Source organism: Acanthopagrus latus, chromosome 1 (genome assembly GCF_904848185.1).
Source record: "Acanthopagrus latus isolate v.2019 chromosome 1, fAcaLat1.1, whole genome shotgun sequence".
NCBI classification, from domain to species: domain Eukaryota; kingdom Metazoa; phylum Chordata; class Actinopteri; order Spariformes; family Sparidae; genus Acanthopagrus; species Acanthopagrus latus.
The window spans coordinates 25,028,171-25,049,080 of NC_051039.1; the positions used below are offsets into that span (position 1 = coordinate 25,028,171).

A 20,910-nucleotide genomic window follows, 5' to 3' on the forward strand; every position below is an offset into this window, starting at 1 on the left:
TCTCCTCCTTCCTCTGCAGCCATCCCAGCCCTGCAGCCAATAGTTCATGACCTGTTTGTGTTGAGAGGCTCAAACAAAGCAGATGCAGGCAAAGAACTGGATACACAGAAAGAAGTGGTTGTTTCCATGCTGCTCAGACTTGTGCAATACCATCAGGTAGTCATCAATGGATTCAAACTGTCACAACATGCAAATGTAAAAGTATTCTAGTTGGTCTCTTCTCTGCCTGACATTTGCTTTTACATGTGTGCTTCAGGTGTTGGAGATGTTCATCCTTGTACTGCAGCAGTGTCACAAAGAGAATGAGGACAAGTGGAAGAGATTGTCCAGACAGATTGCTGATGTCATTCTTCCCATGATTGCCAAGCAGCAGGTAAGAAGATGCATACAGGTGTATTGTTTGTAATTAGCTGCCTCTCTCATCGGAAAATTCAAATCACTGCAATGTAAAGTAAGATCAAACATGTCACACACTGACAAACCACACACACTTTTATGTTGTGTCCTCACAGATGCACCTGGACTCTCCAGAGGCTTTGGGAGTGTTGAACACTCTGTTTGAGACCGTGGCTCCCTCCTCTCTTAGACCTGTCGACATGCTGCTCAAGAGCATGTTCACCACCCCTGTCACCATGGTGAGACATCACATCTGATATCTCAACATGTGCAGAGATCAGGGTTTTTGTAGGTCCTTGAAGTCTTAAGACACCAAAGAAAAAAGTTCACTGATCTTTTTTTGGGTTATAAAGTGAACATTATAGGTTGTGAGGTTCTGTTAACTTTGGGTTAGACTTTTAAATGTGTTTTGGGGGAAAAAAAATTATAAAAAGAAACCCATAACCACCAATCTACTGGAGCACACCCAGCTAGTTTATGGTGTGTGTGTGTGTGCACGCAAATGTGTCTCATTTAATTTATAAAAAAAAAAAAAATAAAATAGTTTCGACTGCTACCTTCTTATATTGGTAAGTGCAACACAATCTGGCTCTGGAATAGCTTATTTAGTGCTTGGTTGAAATAATGAATGTAAAACCTGTCAAACATTGTGCAAGAAAATGCCCAATTTTGGAACTTGGGTATAAAGGCATGACTTTGACAAATTAAGTCAGATAATCCTAAAGCCACCAGCTAACACCTGCTAAGACCTAGTACTCGTGTGACATTCCTTCAATATGTTTTGTACTTATTTCATGGACGTACTAACCAAAATAATGAGTCTTAAATTGTATCCATAAGGGTTTTAGAAATTTGACTTGTTGAAACCTTCAGAGAACCTAAAAGATCCTGGACAGATTTTTGACTTGCTTTGCTGCTGCACCTTAGCACCTGTTTTTGATCAGTTATTGCAATATATAGATTTCTTGGCTTGACATCCAACTTGTGCTTCTTCAGGCATCAGTAGCTACAGTCCAGCTGTGGGTGTCCGGTATCCTGGCGGTGCTCAGGGTACTTGTCTCCCAGTCCACTGAGGATATTGTCCTGTCCCGGGTCCATGAACTCTCCCTTTCCCCGCATCTTCTCTCCTGCCACACAATTCGCCGCCTACATCTGCAGAGCCCCTCCTCAAATGACCCGCCTACTGCTGACATGGTCGGTAACCAGGAGCCTAATGGTGAGGCACAAAAAGCCCTGCCTGAGGAAACCTTTGCCAGGTTAGTGAAGCATATAGTTTTTAGAATGTCTTTTGATAAAAAGATAGAGCAATGTTGCCACTTGGACCTAGGTGGATGGATAAATGGATAGATTTGTGTTTTCCTTCTCAATGACAGTAAATTTCGCCTTGTTCCAGGTTCCTCCTCCAGCTGGTAGGAGTGTTGCTGGATGACATTTCCTCCAGGCAGGTTAAGGTGGACATTACAGAGCAGCAGCACACCTTCTACTGTCAGCAGCTGGGCACACTGCTCATGTGTCTCATACATGTCTTCAAAAGTGGTGAGCTTAAATTGTTACAGTGGTCATTTGTTTCTCAAAGTTGATGGAACTAGTATGCAGTGCATAAGCTTTACGCTGAAATTCATTCAATACACTTTACCAGTTGCATATTTAGCTTTTGGTATTCCTTTCTGTTTCAGGAATGTTTCGTAGGATCACAGCCGCAGCCAGCCGTCTACTGAAGGGTGAGAGCGGAGGTGGACAGACTGGCACAGAGTCTGGCCTGTTTTACCCCTTAGAGGGGCTGAACAGCATGGTGCAGTGCCTGATCACCACCCACCCCTCTCTGGTGCTTCTGTGGTGCCAGGTCCTCCTTATAATTAATTACACCAACTACTCCTGGTGGGCTGAGGTGCACCAGACACCCAGGTAAGAATGGATAGTCTGAGAAACAAACTTGTGTTTTTTGTGGGGGGGAAATATCTTTGACCTTTTTTAGATTTTACAGGCTAATCAGAACATTTGTACAATCAGTCTGTAGAACAACAAATGGTTGAAAATCAACCTTTTCTCCATCCCTCTCTCAGGAGACAAAGCCTCTCCTGCACAAAGCTGCTGAGCCCTCACTCCTCAGGGGAAGGAGAAGAGGACAAGCCTGAGGCTCGGTTAGCCATGGTCAACAGAGAGATTGTCCGCAGGGGAGCCCTTATCCTCTTCTGTGATTATGTGGTGAGACTCTGAAGCATGATGTACAGTGCCAAATAGTTAATATTTTAACACTGTTGGAATTGATCAAAAATGGCTAATGATTATCAAAAATCATGATGGTGCAATTTACATTTTTCTCATGTCCACAGTGCCAGAACCTCCATGACTCGGAGCATCTGACCTGGCTAATTGTCAACCATGTGCGTGACCTCATCAACCTTTCCCATGAGCCTCCAGTGCAGGATTTCATCAGCGCAGTGCACCGTAACTCAGCTGCCAGCGGCCTCTTCATCCAGGCCATCCAGTCCCGCTGTGACAACCTCACTACTGTGAGATTACACCTGTTTATGAATAACATGACCAATGAGGGGTGATGGAAACACAAAGTACATTTAAAAAGAACCAGTATAGACCAAAGTGCTTCACATAATAACTGCTTCCTACTCTATCACATGTTAATGTTCCGCTATTCTATTCTGTCATGTTTAAAAAAACAATTCTTTTTAGTAATAAGAGTAATACAGACTTTTCTTATTTGAGCCTACTTTATTGCACTTTATGTAATTTCAAGTTTTTCCAATTTTTATTTATTTTTTCCTGTCTTCCTCTTTCCTTGCCCATCCTCTTCACGTCCTCCTCTCACACTGTCATGTCTTTCCTAACTAACTACCTAAATCTTGTCGTCGTCCTGTGCAGCCTACCATGCTGAAGAAGACTCTGCAGTGTTTGGAAGGCATCCACCTGAGTCAGTCCGGCTCCCTTCTGATGTTGTATGTAGACAAGCTGCTCAGTACACCCTTCAGGGTACTGGCTCGCATGGTGGACACACTAGCATGTCGCAGGGTGGAGATGCTGTTGGCAGAGACCCTGCAGGTATGGCTTAGATTCATACAGATAATGTGCTTTACAAGACTGAATATCCTTGATACATATTCATAAGCTAAGGTTGTCTTTTTCTTTGAAACTCTTATCTCTTTGACACGGGACAACAAAATCAATGTTTGTGACAATTGTAACACATAAGGATACAAAAACAATCAAAACAGGAAGTTGTGAACCTGTTGTCCTTTTCATGTAGCTTACTTGTGATTTCCCTCAAGTTGATCATGTGTTTTGTCCCTCCACCCTGCAGAACAGTGTAGCTCAGCTGCCTGTGGAGGAGCTGGACAGGATCCAGGAATACCTCCAGACCAGTGGCTTGGCTCAGAGGTAACACTCTCTGCATTGCAGCAAACTTCAGTAAATGTTTTGGCATTCTGTTACACATTGTACTTGTGATTGTGAAGTAATAACTAGGGATGCACCTGATACTGATATCGGTCTGTGACTCAAAAGATCATCAATCAGTGACAGTGTGGCAGTTTTTGGGGCCAATTTCAAATTTGACCGCTTTGTTTGTTCTACTTGTGTGGATTGTTATTTGCTCATTTGATTGCACTAGTTTGTTACCTAAATTTTGATTTAATTACCAAATTACTAATGCACTATTATGTCAGTAACAATGCAGTCACTTTGACTACATTTTGTTTTGAAAAGTCAAACTTTTGTTTTAAAATGATCCACGTTTTAATAAACTGTACAAGTCATTGTATGAAACACTTATATCGGATAAAAACATAGTATCTGCATATATCCAGAGGTATTATAATTGGATTGGAACCGACAATAACTAGACCAGTGCATCTGTTTAAATGAACAAACATTAGCTACAAATGTAACACCACTTAACAAAGCAAAAAACAAAATGCCAAAGACACATTTAAATTGAACCTATATTACAAGAAAACAAGACATTTTACTTCTGCTTACCAAGACTTGCATTTCATCACTGAAAGCAGCCACACACTGACTGTTGTGTATACTTGGCACCTAGCCTGAGGTGGGACTCATTGCCAACAAAGTACATGCAGGTTTTAACTGATTGCCAAAATGCTGCATAATCTGCTTCCTTGTAATTAGTCCTTCATGTTTAAATATGGATTGTTACCAAATGTGGTATCTCTAGACTAAGACAATTTGTTGTCCTTTGTTGTCAGGGGGCCATCTCTGCAAGGACAGGACAGGTGTTTGTCACATCGAATAAATGTGTGGTGTCTTTCTGTCATCACAGGCATCAGAGGTTCTACTCCCTGCTGGACAGATTCAGAGCCACTGTTGCTGACACCAGCAGCCCCACGCCTCCTGTGACATCACATCCCTTGGATGGCGATCCACCACCTGCCCCTGAACTTGTCATGGCAGATAAGGTGGGGGATTATAGAAATGGTCTGGTATTACGTCTGTTTTGATCCTGCAACTTAAGGACAAATTTGATATGTACATAATTACATTTTGTTTATAGGAGTGGTATGTGGCCCTGGTGAAGTCTCAGTGTTGTCTTCGTGGAGATGTTTCCCTGTTGGAGACGACAGAACTCCTTACCAAACTACCTCCTGCTGACCTCTTAAACATCATGAGCTGCAAGGTGACACAGGCTGCAGCGCTCACATATCAGACCTCAGGGATAAACATTCTCAAACATGGATCAATTAAAAGTGGAGCACATTGCATTTGAACCTGAACCTTTTATGTTTCTTCTGTAGGATTTCAACTTAAGTCTGCTCTGTCCATGCCTGAGTATGGGGGTGCAGCGGTTGGCACGGGGTCAGGGGTCACTCCTGTTGGAAACGGCCTTACAGGTGACCTTAGAGCAGCTGGCAGGGGTTACCGGGTCACTTCCTGTCCCACACCAGTCCTTCTTGCCTCCCTCCCAGTCACAGCCCTACTGGGACCAAATTGCTGACGTGTATGGTAAGTCATGAAATACAGGAGTTAGTTTTGTGATGTCTTGCACTATTTGAGTCTCAAATTTTGACCTGATGTACAACTTGAAGTGACTTTGAGCTTGACTTATTCTATAAGGCTTTAACTTTGAGGTTAATGCAGGAGATTTGTTCTCCCTCTGCAGTATTGTGTGTATTTACGTGTTGGCTGTCTGTTTTTTCAGGTGAGCCAAGTTTCTACCCCAGGGTTTTGTCGCTCTGTAGAGCTCTGTCTCAGTACCTGCTGATTGTGAGCCAGCTGCCTTCCTCACTACACATCCCTTCTGACAAGGAGCACCTCATCACTACTTTCACCTGCACTGCTGCTGAGGTTAAAGACCACACTTGGCACGCATTTTTAAAAAAACAGTTTCCAAATAGAAATGTAGTATAAGGGATTTTTCTTCACATACATCTGTCACCCTTGTATGTCTTTCTTGACCCAGGTGGTCGTGTGGCGTCTCCTTCAGGACCGCTTGCCCCTGAGTGTGGACCTGCAGTGGGCTCTGTCCTGCCTATGTCTTTCCCTGCAGCAGCCCTGCGTCTGGAACAAACTGTCCACGCACGAGTACATCACACAAACCTGCTCCCTCATCTACTGCCTACGTCTAATCATCGTTGCAGGTGAGGTCACAAGGACATGTGTATACCGAATGATTTAGTATGGTCACATGATGCTAGTGCCTTAGGACTGAAAGTTTGAGTGTCATTTTAAAAATTTTAAAAACCTTTTTGTCTTCCAAGTGGCTGTGAGTCCCGGTGACCAGCTTCTGCATCCAGAGAAGAAAAAGACAAAGGCAGAGAGAGACGCTGAAGGAGACCAAGTGGACTCGCATGCCGACCGTGAGTGCTCAAAGTTTCAGTAAAACAGCTGATTGTTAGGCATTTTGTATCGGGGTTAAGCTCCCTGTTTGATGTCTAGTGGTGGCATTCTCATAAATAGATCTCAGAGGGAAAGCATTAGGGGATATATGATGGAATTCCTTCTGTGTTGCAGATATGTTTGAGTGGCAAGCATGTGAGATCATGGCAGAGCTGGTGGAAGGCCTGCAGAGTGTCCTTGCACTGGGTCACCATAGAAACAGTGCATTCCCCGCTTTCCTCACACCAACCTTGCGCAACATCGTTATCAGTCTGTCTCGACTGCCACTGGTCAACAGTTACACCAGAGTACCTCCACTGGTTAGTATGTAAAACATATTAAGCCTTGAGTTTGCATAGATGAACATATTGATCTATTAAAATTACGTGTGTGTGTGCAGGTTTGGAAACTGGGCTGGTCCCCTCAGCCAGGAGGAGAGTATGGTACAACGCTGCCAGAGATCCCTGTGGACTTCCTGCAGGAAAAGGATGTCTTTAGAGAGTTCCTCTACCGCATCAACACGCTGGGTACAGTCAAGAAATAGGCTTTCTCTTTATCTCAGTCTGATTCATAGGATTAAACTTAAACATTACTTCAGCAACAGGTCCATCCTCTTATCTCTCATCTGATTGTTTTTTTTGTTTTGTTTAGGCTGGAGCAGCAGAACACAGTTTGAGGAGACCTGGGCCACTCTGCTGGGGGTGCTGGTCACCCAACCCATCACTATGGACCAGGAGGAGGAGACGCAGCAAGAGGTGTATATACATTATATACACTTTTGTTCACATTCGTTAATGTACTGCTAGTTAAGTGCTGATTCGACTACAGAACTTGCCATTCAAACGAGTCTGTATAAACACTCACAGTTGTTCACTTCAGTGAGAGATGTGCAAGAATTTCTGTATGTGTGGAGAGAAATGCGCATGCAGAGCCACATAGGAATAAACTGTGGGAAACAGTTCTACAGCCCTCTGTTTCCAGTCTCGGTCTGTCTCATCTTCCTCAATGTATCCTTTCATCTATAGGAGGACTTGGAGCGAACCCAGTTGAATGTGTTAGCAGTGCAGGCTATCACCAGCCTGGTGCTGAGTGCCATGACCCTGCCCACTGCTGGCAACCCTGCAGTCAGCTGTCTGGAACAGCAGCCCCGCAACAAGAGCCTCAAAGCCCTGGAAACACGGTAGCTATGCAGCCATTTTCCTTTCCCACTGTAGTACTGTCCAAAACAAGCATGCAATGATATTTGGATTATTGATTTTGTTCTATGTGTTCCAAGGTTCGGAAGGAAACTGGCAGTGATCAGGGGAGAAGTAGAGAGAGAGATTCAGGCTCTCGTTTCAAAGAGAGACAATGTCCACACACACCATCCATACCACGCCTGGGACCCTGTGCCGTCGCTGTCGGCAGCCTCAGCTGGTAACACAATCAGCATTCAGAAACTGTCTCTGTCTCTCCAATGGCTGCACTTCCACTCTCATTTCTCGTTTCATTTGTTTCAGCAGGCACCCTAATCAGCCATGAGAAGCTGCTGCTTCAGATCAACACAGAGAGGGAGATGGGCAACATGGACTATAAACTAGGGCAGGTGAGGGAAGCACGGAAGGAGGATGAGGTGGATAACATGACGCTCAAAGAGTCTGTGTTTTGAATTCTGAATGTTAAGATTTTCAGTAGCACACACGCAGATGCATTTCTTTCGTCAGGTGTCCATCCACTCAGTGTGGCTAGGAAACAACATCACCCCACTGAGAGAGGAAGAATGGGGTGAGGATGAAGAGGATGAAGCAGACACTCCAGCCCCCACGTCCCCACCAATATCCCCTATCAACTCTAGGTCAGACAAAAAAATGCAGTAATGTGCTCTTACACATTTCTTCAGTCTCAACACAGTATTGAAACAAGAATGCCCAACGTGACCTAACATTGTCTTTGTGTCTTTTCAGGAAGCATCGTGCAGGTGTTGACATTCACTCCTGTTCCCAGTTTCTCCTGGAGCTCTACAGCCAGTGGCTCATCCCTGGCTCCCCGAGTAACAGGAGGACCCCAACCATCCTCATCAGTGAAGTGGTCCGATCGGTGAGCTGCATTGAACATACTCGCTTTTAAAGGATTTTACTCGGTTCTTGGAACAGGAATCTAGTTTTCCTTACTCTCTCCACTGTCATCCTCCTCTTCTCTGTAGCTGCTGGCAGTGTCGGATCTGTTCACAGAGAGGAACCAGTTTGACATGATGTTCTCCACCCTGATGGAACTGCAGAAGCTCCACCCGCCAGAGGATGAGATCCTCAATCAATACTTGGTGCCTGCCATTTGCAAGGCTGCTGCTGTCCTGGGCATGGTGAGCATGGCTGTGTGGGTGGAACAGTGTAATTGGATGTAGTGGTGTATTATCAACCTCTGATGTTCTACAGTTTATGAAAACTCTGTATCCCTAGGATAAGGCAATAGCGGAGCCTGTGTGCCGTCTGTTGGAGACAACCCTACGCAGTACCCACCTGCCTAGCCGAATGGGGGCTCTGCATGGAGTGCTTTATGTGTTGGAGTGTGACCTGCTGGATGACACAGCCAAACAGCTCATCCCCACTGTCTCTGAGTACCTGCTATCCAACCTCAGGGCTATTGCTCAGTGAGTATCTTTTGGAGTCTCTTTTCTCCAAAACAAACACATTGACCTTATTTCAACATTTAATGAGCCGATGATGGCTAAAACCCCCAAGTCCGCAACAAGCAATCGGCAATCTGTCCTCATGCCCTATAAGGCCCTCCAGTTAAAACAGTTTAGCACTGTTTTACACGTCATCACAGGCTTATAAAAAACACACACTCTTCTCAAACACGTTTTGATTTTTCTCTTTTGCCAAAAGTGGATCAATTGTAGTTATGGCCCCTTGGAAATGACAGTCTGAGACAAGAAAAGGAGTATCCAATGATGGCCCACACAAACATGAGAAGAAAGTGAAGGAGGCACTGGACACACAGCATTATGATAATGAAATGAGTTATTAAATAAGCTTCATGTTGATGATATTCGTGTAGATCATGCACATTCAAATTTCTTAATTTACCCTTCTTGAGGGCACAAATAAATCCATTCTGTACTAGGTTTATGCCCTCTTTTAATGTATACTGTGAACCACGTTAGGGGAAGGATGTGTTACAATTGTATTTATCTTGTAATACTGCGACAATTTAATCTCTAAATGAATAAGCTTGTTAATCAGTATAAGTGGTCTGAGATCACATTAAAATGTCAAGTTGGGGTCAAAATGTCTTGTAGTGTGAGCAGTGTTGTAATGTGTTGGGTTTCAATAAGGTGATGGGACCAAGTGTGCAGTGCAAGACTTGGCCACTAGGTGCTGCCCTTCACATTTTAACAAAAGCATGATGGCCTTTCTGTTTTATTTCAATGCTGATTTAGTCCACTTACTGTGTGTCTCCTGTCTTTGCATCCTGCAGCTGTGTTAACCTGCATAACCAGCAGCATGTGTTGGTAATGTGCGCAGTCGCCTTCTACATGATGGAGAACTACCCTCTGGATGTAGGCGCTGAGTTTATGGCCGGCATTATACAGGTAAACAGTTGAAGTATAAAAATAAAACATTCCAATATAATACTGATTCTGATCTAAAAACAGAAAATGCAGTGAAATTGTTTTTTCTCATGTTTTTTACTAACAAATTCATTTTATTAAATTGGCATTCAGTGAATTTTTTTAACTTCACGTGTTCAAAGAGTTGGTGTGCTGGTGTTAGCTATTCATCTCATCTATAATGCATCCTGGTTTTCTCTTTGTCTCCTATCCCTTTATTTTATGCCCCTGTCCCCGTCTGTCAGTTGTGTGGCGTGATGGTGTCTGCCAGCGAGGACTCTACTCCCTCTGTCATCTATCACTGCGTGCTGCGTGGTCTGGAACGCCTCCTCCTGTCGGAGCAGTTGTCCCGTGTGGATGGAGAAGCGCTGGTCAAACTCAGCGTGGACAGAGTCAACATGCCGTCGCCACACAGAGCCATGGCTGCCCTTGGCCTCATGCTCACCTGCATGTACACTGGTAAGATAGGCACTAACATGACTGATGCACTTAAAATCCACTACAAATGTAATGTTGCATTCTGGCTAAATCATCAGCATGGACTGTGTTAGGACTGCTTCTTTCATTAGTGCTGTTTGACTTTCTCTCAAACTCATCATGGGATTGAGTGAGGTGGCTAACTCGCCTGCATGGACATTCAAAATAGTAGTGGGCTACATTATCGTCCGTTGTCCTTACAGAAGGAGATGCTGCACTGATATTTGTTAAGCTTGCAGACCTGCACCATTTTTCTTTTTTTTTTACATTACAGTGCCACAGTGCCGTGGCAAGGTTGTGTCCCTTTCTTTCCTGTGCTTTGATCCCCTTCCTTCCTAGTAGTACGTACACTAAAATGTAATGTTGTCCCTGCTGCAGCATTACCTGTCCACCTCTGCCACGCAAGTGATTTGCACTTGCTATTGTAAACATCTAAGAAATTATGTAGACGGCACTGATTCAGTATCAACGTGGGATACGTGGTGTTGCATTGGTTTAGAGCTGTAAAGATTTTTTCTTCCCCAATTTTTCAAGCAAAACTGTCAATTTGCTGGTTTCAGCTTCTATTTAATTGGATAAAAACACTTGAAGTCACTTTGGTCTCAGGGAAATTGTTAAGAGCATTTTCACATTTTTGGATGAAACTATTGTTTTGAGGATTGCCGCAATCGATTACTAAATAAATAAAAACTAGTTATAAATTGTAGCCCATAAGTAACTCACTCGCTTGCACGTGATCATGCATGTGACTTTTGCATGCAGCTCACAGCGGTGCATATACACCATATATTTATATTAAATGATGTGTGGACACGGTCGTAAAAATCTCTTTAGTCTCAATCTTTATCATCACTGTTTAAAGAAAATACAGTAGTTACTGTACTTTCTTTAAATCGTTATTCTTTCAGTGTACAGAGGCAACTGGAAATACTTCATGTTATTCAAACTGTGTACAATGGCCAAGTTTACATATTGGCTCTTATAACACCCACTGCCTCGAAGGCCAACTTACTGTGAACCTTTTATTATGGTGACTAACTTTTTGTTTTTTTTGTTTTTGTTGTTGTTGTTGTTGTTTTTTTTTAAACTAACCAACCCTTTCATGCTTGCTTCCTGCATGTGATACATGTATTGCATACCTCTGATATACCCTACCTCTAATCCCTACGTTGGCCCCTACTAACTCTGGCGACTCTTGGCATGCTCTTGTCCATATGGTGACTGGATAATTTGTTGCCAAGAGCTAGCCAGCAACCCCTGTAAATAAACACCAGCTCCGACACCTAACTTCCTGCATACTTCCCTTTTTTAATGTGCTGTACAGCAAAGCAAGCTGAAGCAGATTTGGGTCACAGGAGAGGTTAATCTAGTATGTTATGTACCCAAGACAAATCCAATGCGTTAAGCACCAGTCACCTACAGAAAACCTGCTTATTAGCTCCAAGAACTTCACCAATTTTCAGTTTGAGGTCAACAAAATTGTGATTTTGGTGTCCCCACACCCACTCTAACCTCTCCCCCACTGGTCCAACCCCCCTCTCGTCTTCTCAGCGGTGCTTGCGTCGGGTTCAGACGTGACAGGGGTTAGAGGTCAGGTTGACTCTGGCTCTGCCGTAGCAGAGGCGGTGGGCGTCACGGCGGGTCATGTTGGTTTCTCCTCAGGCAAGGAGAAAGCCAGCCCTGCCAGCCGCCCTGCCCACTCTGACCCTCAGGCCCCAGACAGCGAGTCGATCATTGTTGCCATGGAGAGGGTCTCTGTGCTCTTTGACAGGTATGCACACACATGCCATCCATTATGCAAGGGTTTATATAGTTGTATGATTTCAAAACAACAAAAAAAAACAGATCTTAACTCTTAAATTTGCAGCTTTCTTCATCTTTGACCTCCATGGGTTTGTAGTTTCCAAGATGATTTCATGGTGGCTGCTTTTTGACATGCAGTTGTAGCAACTGTCCCATTTCTCATCGTCATTTGCTCTTCCGGGGTTTCTTGTTTGCAGGATCCGGAAAGGTTTACCCAGCGAAGCCCGGGTGGTCGCTAGGATACTGCCGCAGTTTCTGGATGACTTCTTCCCGCCACAGGACGTCATGAACAAGGTCATCGGAGAGTTCCTGTCCAATCAGCAGCCTTACCCACAATTCATGGCCACTGTTGTCTACAAGGTCAGCAGCAGCACAAATCCATGCAAATGGAGACAAAAATCACACAACCATTTGAATGCATTTTATACCAAATATTTGGATTGAAAACTTGTTTACATTAGGCTCACAATTCCAAATTGGGTCTTATGTTTCATTCATTAATAGGTAATCACATTTTTTGACCATAGAAGAGTTGCTCTGTTTTTTCTTTTGCACCCATACTTGCAGTTTGCTTAGCGCAGGGAGCATTAGAGAATTTCAATGAAGTCCAGTCTCAGCAAAGTTACTTGGTCCCCTCTGTTTTTACCACCCCAGCCAGCTCATTTGTTTTACAACCAGACAATAAGTTGTCAAGGCAACATCAAGCTGGAGCACAGACAGTGGATTCCTGTTTATACATGGATCTTAAAAAAACTGACATCAACTCCATTGAAATTTGGAGTAGAAGAAAATGCGAAGCAGCATTGTTCAGCTGTGCTTCTATTGAAATGTTATCCACAAGCATGATGCAGTGACTTGCAAAACCTGCTTAAGTCTTGCAAAGCTGGTTAATTGTTTTGAGGTTTCTAGCCTGGAAATGCCAATATTGTATGCCAATTTAACGGATGTTTTACATTTTCCAGGATAGTAGTTAGGTTCAGTTTTTTGATTCCAATTTTTGAAAAAAGGAAAAAGGCTGAGTTTCACTGACAGTCTGATTTCTCACCTTTTCCTGCTTGTCCCTCTTCTCTGCACACACTTCCAGGTTTTCCAGACGCTCCATGCCACAGGCCAGTCTTCTATGGTGCGAGACTGGGTTCTGCTGTCCTTGTCCAACTTTACTCAGAGGACACCGGTGGCCATGGCCATGTGGAGCCTCTCCTGTTTCTTTGTTTCTGCTTCAACCTCCCAGTGGATCTCAGCATTGTATCCTTTCATGATAAAAGCCACATGAACAGGACTGTGATTGGGTCATGGTACCAATAATGTATATTATACCAAACAGTGTGGTATCTTGTCCTTAACCCCTGCTGTCTACCAGACTGCCACACGTGATCAGCCGAATGGGTTCCAGCGAGGTGGTGGATGTCAACCTGTTCTGCCTGGTGGCCATGGATTTCTACCGGCACCAGATTGACGAGGAACTGGACCGCAGGGCTTTCCAGTCAGTCTTTGAGACTGTGGCCTCGCCAGGCAGCCCTTATTATCAGCTGCTGGGCTGCCTGCAGTCAATCCACCAGGACACGTCACTCTGAGGGCGGTAGACTGAGATGGACAAGAAGGCACGGAGAGGCCCGGGGGGGACTGAAGCATGGGGAGAAAAGTGGATTAGAGAGAGGAAATGTGGTAGGGCGAGAAATTAGATCTCCATGTACACCTCCCCCTTGAGTTGTGATGGAGGGGAAGCACAGAATGTGTCATTAGAAAAAATCTACTGTAGCCTCATCCTTTCCCCCCTTGGGTAAATGAGTAGAACTACTGAGGTCACCACGATGCATTCAGTGGAGTGAACATAAAATACCAAGGGGAGATCTAAGTTTTAGGATGTATGTTAGATGTAAAAGGAGGAGGGCACCTATATGAAGGACACTGGCTGCAAAACCCTTAAACTGTGTGGTTCTGCCTACAACCCCCTCCCCCAACAGACCATTCCTGGAGATGAATGACAGCACCTTGAACACTTCCTCCTACCCAGCACCTTGATTTAAAAACATAAAATAACATTAATCAAACACAAAATTGGATTTATATTTTCCTGTGAGGACTTGCTTGAGTATTGTGATGTCAGTACAGTAGAGAAAAAAAAAATAGAAAATGCAAAGTATTTACTATATTTAAAGTTTCAATGCGTCTATTTTTCAGTGCGTTTTTGTTGAAGAGTGCTTAGGTCTGGTTAGGACACTGACAATGGGCTGACACATGGGTCAGAAATGCCTGCTTAATGTTGTCAATACTTAGTTGAAGACCTTTTTCTTTTTTTTGAATATATTTAAGTTACTTGTGGTCATTCTGACACATGTTAAAGATTGTATGTGTATGAATGATCACTAATAGCCGTAGTGTTTTTTTTTCTTTTTTTCTTCTTTCCAACTATAAGAAGCAGAGAATAGATGATGCAATTGTCACTGCAGAAAGGACAACTTGTTTGCACCTATTTCAGCAAGTTGCTACAGTTTTTGTCTGTGCAGTGGTATCTTCTAATGTTGTGATGAAGGGAAAAAGAACTGAACGGGTATATATATTTGGAAGTATTTAAAAATATCCCATTTCAAACTGAAGCATAGTTGTAACTGTGTAAGGGTCCATATACTGACACTTCAGCAAGAAAAATACCAAAATTGCAGTGATTTCATCTTTTCTTTTTTTTTAACCAGTAGCAGGGAGGAAGGTATTTCCTCTTATTTTTATCATTGCTTATATTTGTCTAGTGTGTTTTTTTTTTTTTTAAACTGCATTCAAGTCTTGTATGCTCCCCAGTGCACCTGAATTATTCCACCTGTCCATTTCTTGTACTTTTTTTAATTCTCAGGATGTAAGATGTGACTATTGTTGTTATAAGACTGGAAGTGATTTGCAGTCACCTTTAAATGGAGTTACCTTCGTATCTTGTAAAAAGTCATTGTAAAGTAATATGAAAAGCCATGGTGCATGATAAAAAAAAAATAACTGTAAAGATGAGAGATCTTGGAATAGACAGCAAGATAATGTGATGTCATTTTCTTTTGTCTGTCTTAACACAAACTCGCACACACGATGAGAAAAGGAAAAGTCAGTAAATCAGCAGAATGCAGAAAGCTCTGAGCTTATAGTATTTTATTGAAGACTTGACCTTGAGTTGCCTGGGAGCGTGCTGGCTGTCGTAACTCTGTACATACACTTGCCTTAGATAAAGACTGAATATATGTATGTCCTGTACACTGAAAGCTTGAAAGCATGCTTAGCATTACTGCTATTTTCTTGCATAGTCCTTAATACTGTATTTCCCAGGGAATGGTTGCCATGACTGTTGTGTGGAAGAGATGCAACACAATCCAAAGGGAGCCTTGTGACCTTAGTGACCAACAGCAGCTTTGACAAATCAACAGACGAGGACGTGTAGCCTAATGTGACGCCAGGAGGTCTCTGTTTTTGTTGAGCTTTAAATATTGTTTTGTCTCTGTTAAAGATTGGTAAATATTTCATCATTCATTGTCATTGTGCAGAATATTAAATACACCTAGCACTTAAAAACTTGAAGTTCCTCATGTTGTTAGGCGCTTTTTTTTTAATATGCAATGAGTCCTACAGTACATAAAAGTAAAATATCAGTGATTTGTATGCTAAATACTTTCCAACCTTAAAAGCAATGTGACTGGCTTCCTTTTGATCATGTTAATGTATTCACACAATAAATGAGTCGCCTGTAGCTGTTTAAATTCCAATGAGAGGCTTCCCTGAAGTGGATTAAATGAATCTTTTTTTTTTAAATCAGATGATTGACAGTCTCTTCAAAGTCACAACGGATTTTTGTGGTGAGGAAACACATGGAGGATGTTAAATCTATCTTTTTTCACTACTAATGAAGTTAAAGGCAGTTATTCAAACCGGACAGAGGGCTTGTTCTTTTCATCTCGTCCTTTAGGCTTTGGATGAGCAAAAGACTGACTGACGACCCCTGCAGGGGGTGGTAATACGATTACCCAGAAATCTTTTGTGGTTTTTTTTTTGGGGGGTGGGTGGGTGTGGAGGTCTCGACAAAGGTCATGTTCAACTGATTTAACTTGCTTCTCTTCATGACGATTTTTCTTCCACTTGTAGAATCCACAACTCAGTTAAAAAGCTGGGATTTACTATCGTTAAACCTCAGCTCTGCCAAGTACTTTATATGCCCCATAATGACGACTATCTTTACCATTAGCATGTTGGGTCTTGGCTTTAAAAGAATACCTCTTTCCCCTTTCCAGAAAAATACAGTTTGGTGACACAACTGAAATTCATCCAGTGATTCTCTGGAGGTGGTAGTAGAAGAAGAACAGACCATGAATGATGTGATTCCCCTTTAGTTTCATCAGTCTGGATCCTCACCAGAACACTGGAGCCACCTTCACTTTTTTTTCCAATAGCCTGTGAAAAAATATCTTAAGGAGACTGTGTATTTCTGTTGATTTTAATACTTTAAAGAGATGAATCACTGCATATGGTCTGTTGTAGAAATGAATAAATTATTTAAAGATGTTATCTTGTGTGATGTTTGAGAATTGTATGACTTCCTAAAAAAATGGCAAACCAGCAGAAGGTGCTTTGTGTGTGATATTACAACATGACTGTGTGTGTGTGTGTGTGAGAGAGAGAGAAGATACAACCATGATCTGCCATACTCGCTCCGTCAGAAAGAAAAACCTATCGCCTGCCAACTCCTACTAGCCTGATGGGCAACAAATGGTCAATCTTAGCCGGGCAGAAACCCCAGAGAGAAAACACACAATTTTACCAACAGTTGCTTATGCACAGGTCTTTTACTGTATACTGCATTTGAATAATGTTGTCAGACATCTAACTGAGCTCTTCCATGATCCAGTTATCACATTTTGTACAATTTACTTTTCCCAGCCCGGCTGTAATTCCCTTTTATAGACCTCCGCAATATGTTGCCTGTTTTACAGCAGCCATTAAGATGGGAGGTTCATGATTAAAAGGTATTAACAAGATTAGCAGACAGCTGCCATATGGTTCATGAAGTGCTGAGCTGAAATCGTGATGGCACGGGCATTAAGCAACTGTATGTGGCCGACACTGTATTTGGCTGAACGTTAGGAGGGGCGTATCATGTGTGATTGTATGATGTATGATTTACACTAAGCACAGCACTTTACATATAAAACTGACCATCACATAAAGCTGATCAGGTTGCATTTTTCAAAACAGTTTTATTTTAATTAGTAATGTTTTAGAACGTTTTACAGACATGTTTCATATCTATATTCCACAACTACAATAACTATAAAAGCTAACAATTAACTTAAACCATCAGGTTTGTGTTGGACTCTATTCTGCGCATTGCATTTTTTTTTTAACTTATTACTGTGAATTTTGCACACTCCTGCGTATGCTGTTTTGCATATTTTGTCATGCAGCGTTTATTATAATGCACCAATACACAAAGCAAATTGTACTTGTATGTGAAATCCTACTTGCAGATAAATTCTGCTGTTCTTTTTCCTTCTTACAGACAATGTTTTTACAGATTTGTTTTCAGCTATAAAAATGTCAATACTTTATTGATTCTTTGCACAATGCTGACATACACGTTTCTCATTTAAGTAGACTTTTTTTTAAAAACTTTAATTCAATGGCACGAAAGAACTGTTTCATTTTTTTAGTATTAACGTGATGTTGATGCTTGTCAAAGTGCGCAGCAGTATGAGCTGTAGTTAAAGGACCATTACCAAAAAATAAAATCAAATGCAGATTTCCACCATTGTTCAAGCAGCCTACATAAACTTCAATCCCAGATACACTATAATAAGTGTTAATGTATTTTCTTTAACAAGTTAATGAACTTTATAAAACCCCTATAATGTCTTTTCTTGCCTTAATCAGACAGTTTGAAGTTTCCCCCCGGTTCCCCCCCTCCGCGTCCCGCTCTAAGCACACCTCCCTCTCCTCCAGTCCTCCTCCTCTTAAGGCTACTTCGCCAGATGGTGCAGCCTTTTCTTTTGTTTACTCATCGTCCCTGAGTTTACCTTACTAACCTTAGCTACCAAACTATGGATACAGCCCGAGCTGCATCACCGTCGGACACGGACAAGTAAGTCATTTTTCCTATGCCCCGCCGATTGCACCCGCTAGACCAAACATCTTAGTAGGAACATTAAAAAAAAAAAAAAAAAAAAAAAAAGGACCTGCATCCACCTTTTACTTAGCTGTCCCTGCTTTACAACTCAGACGTATTGTGGCCAGCTGTTGTTCGCTTCACTAGCTGCGTGTTGGTTAAGACGCATCGATACGCGCACTCTGCTTCCATTGACACTCTTAAAAATTGTAACAGCGGACTCGAACGGACACTGTTGTGACACTGAGTTTTGACACCTGTGGAATGAGCTACTGTTTTACTTTTATTTGTGATTTCTCAAACTAACTTTTGTCAATTTGTCCGCATAACTGTTCGCTCTCTGACTGACAACCAGGAAAACCAATGACAGGATATAAAAGTCTGTGTACACCGCCGTTGCCATAGATACAGACCGACATTCCAAAGAAGTGGAACTCGGGAGGCGGGACTAGAGATTGAGCATGGGTGGATGCACTTTTGAACAGCAAAGTAACGGCAAGAAACTTTTTTTTTTCTTGGCTAACTCTTAAGAATTGACTGAAAAAAGCATGCCCTTCTGAGTGTAAAGTGACAAACACATGGTTGTTTTTGTCTCGCAACAGCGACCACTGTGAGCAGCGCGAGTGTGTAGCTTTACTAGCATGTACGGCTAACTAAGCTAACGGATACTGTTAACGCGTCAGCTAACTTCAGCTAATGTTAACATCTTCCTTCGCTTGTTTCACTTTTTGTGAGAATGGGGTTGTTTAAAACAAACGAAAGCAGCAGTCTGCGTTGGTACTGAGCGATAGGCCAATTTAAATCTCAACTTAAAGTTACCATGAAGTTGTTGTAGGCTGGGTCTGTCTAGATTTACCTGCATGCCTGTCAGGTGTGAAAACGCTTCTGGTTTGTAACATACTCCCCATTGGACGCAGCTGTACAGACTCCACCCTGCACAGGTGTGGCTATGTGTTAAGTCCCTTCCCCTTAACGTGCGCTATGAACTGTCAATATGGTCATTTATAAAGTTATTATGATATCAATATCTATTTTAAAATAACTTTGTTATAGACCAGGAAGACAGCATGTTTGGTCTATGTATGGATTGAAGTATGATAGAAGCTCAGTCAGAGAGAGCAAAAGCATGCAAAAGAGGTTCAAGTGACTGACCTGGTTGTGTTCTGTTGTTCTGCAGGTAACTGGGCCTGTGAATTGGGAGAGGGAGTAACACCAGGATGGGAATGCTACAGTAGCAAGGCCGTGCCACAACTGAAGCCACACTTTCACCCCTCTGCTGCATTTGGGACTGCTGTTCACATTTTCGTAGAAGCTCGACAGCATCTTGGTTTGACGTTGGATATGCCCCGTGTTGCTGCTTGAGCAGAACTATGGTGACTGATTGACACGTGCATGATCAATGGACAAGAGGAAGTTCCCTGGCACAATGTTCAGGCAAGCGGACACATCATCCAAAAGGCGCCAATGTGGTGGGAGTGGGCTGAACCCGCCTCCTCCGTCCTCCTCTTCGAACCAGCAGGGTCGTATCCGAGCCGTAGAAGTGGCGAGAGGGAGAACGGGGTATGGATTTACGCTGTCAGGTCAAAGTCCATGTGTCCTCAGCTGCATCCTGAAAGGGAGCCCTGCAGACTATGTGGGCTTGCGCTCAGGAGACTACATCCTGTCTGTTAATGACATCAACGTCTCGAAGGCGTCCCATGAGGATGTGGTCAAACTGATCGGACGCTGCTCTGGCGTCTTGAAGCTGGTCATCGCTGAGGGAGAGCGTCCCCGGCGGCACCATCACCACCAGCGTACAGCTGGAAGTCGTCACCACAGCAGCAGCGCAATGGCAGCATCTTACCTGGACTCCTGCTCTAGTGACGATGAGTTGGATGGTTTCTATGACAACAGTGTTAACAACAACAATAACAGCAGGTCAGGAGGTGGAGCCCGTGGGGGCTGGTACAAACCCAAACTGGATTCCAAGCAGCTTGGCATCAACAGGGCGGAGAAAGTTGTGGCAGAGCTGCAGTCCGGAGGGATCTTTAACATGATCTTTGAGAACTCCAGCCACTCCTCCAGCAGCTCAGACAAGGACAGGCCTGGGGTCAGCTCATCATCTAAGCCACGTCCGCTGTCTGATCCGGAGTTCCCGCCGTATCGGAACGCCTCCCGTTCTCAGAGCAACCCCAACCTGCTCTCTGAGGAGGAGATGGCCCAAGTTCTGAATGATGACTCAGTCTTCCTAGAATCAGACTTTCGTCATCTCCACCTTCACCACCATGAAGAGCAAGACTTGGATGTGGGAGATGGGGGCGACTTGGTCCTAGAGCCTAGTGAGGGCATCCTCAATGTGGGCATGATTGTTGGCTATCTGGGCTCCATTGAGCTGGCCTCCATAGGGACGAGCATAGAGAATGACAGCCTTCAAGCCATCAGATGCAGCATGAGGCGCCTGCGGGCTGAGCAAAAGATCCATTCACTGGTCCTGATGAAGGTGTGATTGAATGATTTGTGAAACATCTACTGATAACACATTTTTAATCCTTGGATTTAGTAAAAGATTTAATAAAAAAAGGCATCAATGCCTTTATCTTGACAGCCTTGAGAACTTTATATTGTTGAGTATAAGCCCCAGATAAATCAAGAATTGATTGTATTGTATTTACACTTAAAGTGCTGAAAC

General features: G+C 43.1%; 2 protein-coding genes and 1 long non-coding RNA gene across 19 annotated transcripts in view; 2 read left to right on the forward strand and 1 right to left on the reverse strand.

Annotated features, from left to right (window-relative positions):
- htt (huntingtin) overlaps positions 1-15,148 on the forward strand; it is a 31,676-nt gene extending 16,528 nt beyond the window's left edge. For 3 of the 10 annotated variants that reach the window (XM_037110292.1, XM_037110447.1, XM_037110690.1), the window contains 32 exons: positions 20-156; positions 257-373; positions 513-635; positions 1,393-1,652; positions 1,790-1,932; positions 2,073-2,301; positions 2,460-2,601; positions 2,730-2,909; positions 3,277-3,453; positions 3,713-3,789; positions 4,691-4,826; positions 4,922-5,044; positions 5,163-5,370; positions 5,567-5,712; positions 5,828-6,005; positions 6,126-6,224; positions 6,379-6,563; positions 6,644-6,770; positions 6,895-6,998; positions 7,269-7,423; positions 7,520-7,659; positions 7,746-7,828; positions 7,947-8,077; positions 8,187-8,319; positions 8,426-8,581; positions 8,679-8,869; positions 9,700-9,814; positions 10,078-10,291; positions 11,861-12,080; positions 12,310-12,472; positions 13,197-13,357; positions 13,473-13,686. In XM_037110292.1, coding sequence (XP_036966187.1) covers positions 20-156; positions 257-373; positions 513-635; positions 1,393-1,652; positions 1,790-1,932; positions 2,073-2,301; positions 2,460-2,601; positions 2,730-2,909; positions 3,277-3,453; positions 3,713-3,789; positions 4,691-4,826; positions 4,922-5,044; positions 5,163-5,370; positions 5,567-5,712; positions 5,828-6,005; positions 6,126-6,224; positions 6,379-6,563; positions 6,644-6,770; positions 6,895-6,998; positions 7,269-7,423; positions 7,520-7,659; positions 7,746-7,828; positions 7,947-8,077; positions 8,187-8,319; positions 8,426-8,581; positions 8,679-8,869; positions 9,700-9,814; positions 10,078-10,291; positions 11,861-12,080; positions 12,310-12,472; positions 13,197-13,357; positions 13,473-13,686 — 4,967 coding nt within the window. Of the gene's footprint in view, positions 1-19; positions 157-256; positions 374-512; positions 636-1,392; positions 1,653-1,789; positions 1,933-2,072; positions 2,302-2,459; positions 2,602-2,729; positions 2,910-3,276; positions 3,454-3,712; positions 3,790-4,690; positions 4,827-4,921; positions 5,045-5,162; positions 5,371-5,566; positions 5,713-5,827; positions 6,006-6,125; positions 6,225-6,378; positions 6,564-6,643; positions 6,771-6,894; positions 6,999-7,268; positions 7,424-7,519; positions 7,660-7,742; positions 7,829-7,946; positions 8,078-8,186; positions 8,320-8,425; positions 8,582-8,678; positions 8,870-9,699; positions 9,815-10,077; positions 10,292-11,860; positions 12,081-12,309; positions 12,473-13,196; positions 13,358-13,472 lie in introns of all 10 variants that reach the window. The other 7 variants (XM_037110526.1, XM_037110607.1, XM_037110368.1 and 4 more) reach the window with 5 other exon arrangements.
- A 550-nt stretch (positions 15,149-15,698) lies between these two features.
- Positions 15,699-18,460, reverse strand: LOC119027311. Its single transcript, XR_005077346.1, has 2 exons — positions 18,323-18,460; positions 15,699-16,835 (listed from the first exon to the last, which is right to left on the reverse strand). It is a non-coding gene; the product is annotated as an uncharacterized LOC119027311 (long non-coding RNA).
- rgs12b (regulator of G protein signaling 12b) overlaps positions 18,079-20,910 on the forward strand; it is a 46,301-nt gene continuing 43,469 nt past the window's right edge. For 3 of the 8 annotated variants that reach the window (XM_037111309.1, XM_037111243.1, XM_037111393.1), the window contains exons 1-2: positions 18,598-18,731; positions 19,420-20,721. In XM_037111309.1, the coding sequence (XP_036967204.1) occupies positions 19,642-20,721 (1,080 nt within the window). In that variant the 5' untranslated portion in view covers positions 18,598-18,731; positions 19,420-19,641. Of the gene's footprint in view, positions 18,219-18,597; positions 18,732-18,901; positions 19,184-19,419; positions 20,722-20,910 lie in introns of those variants that run through there. The other 5 variants (XM_037111573.1, XM_037111483.1, XM_037111075.1 and 2 more) reach the window with 5 other exon arrangements.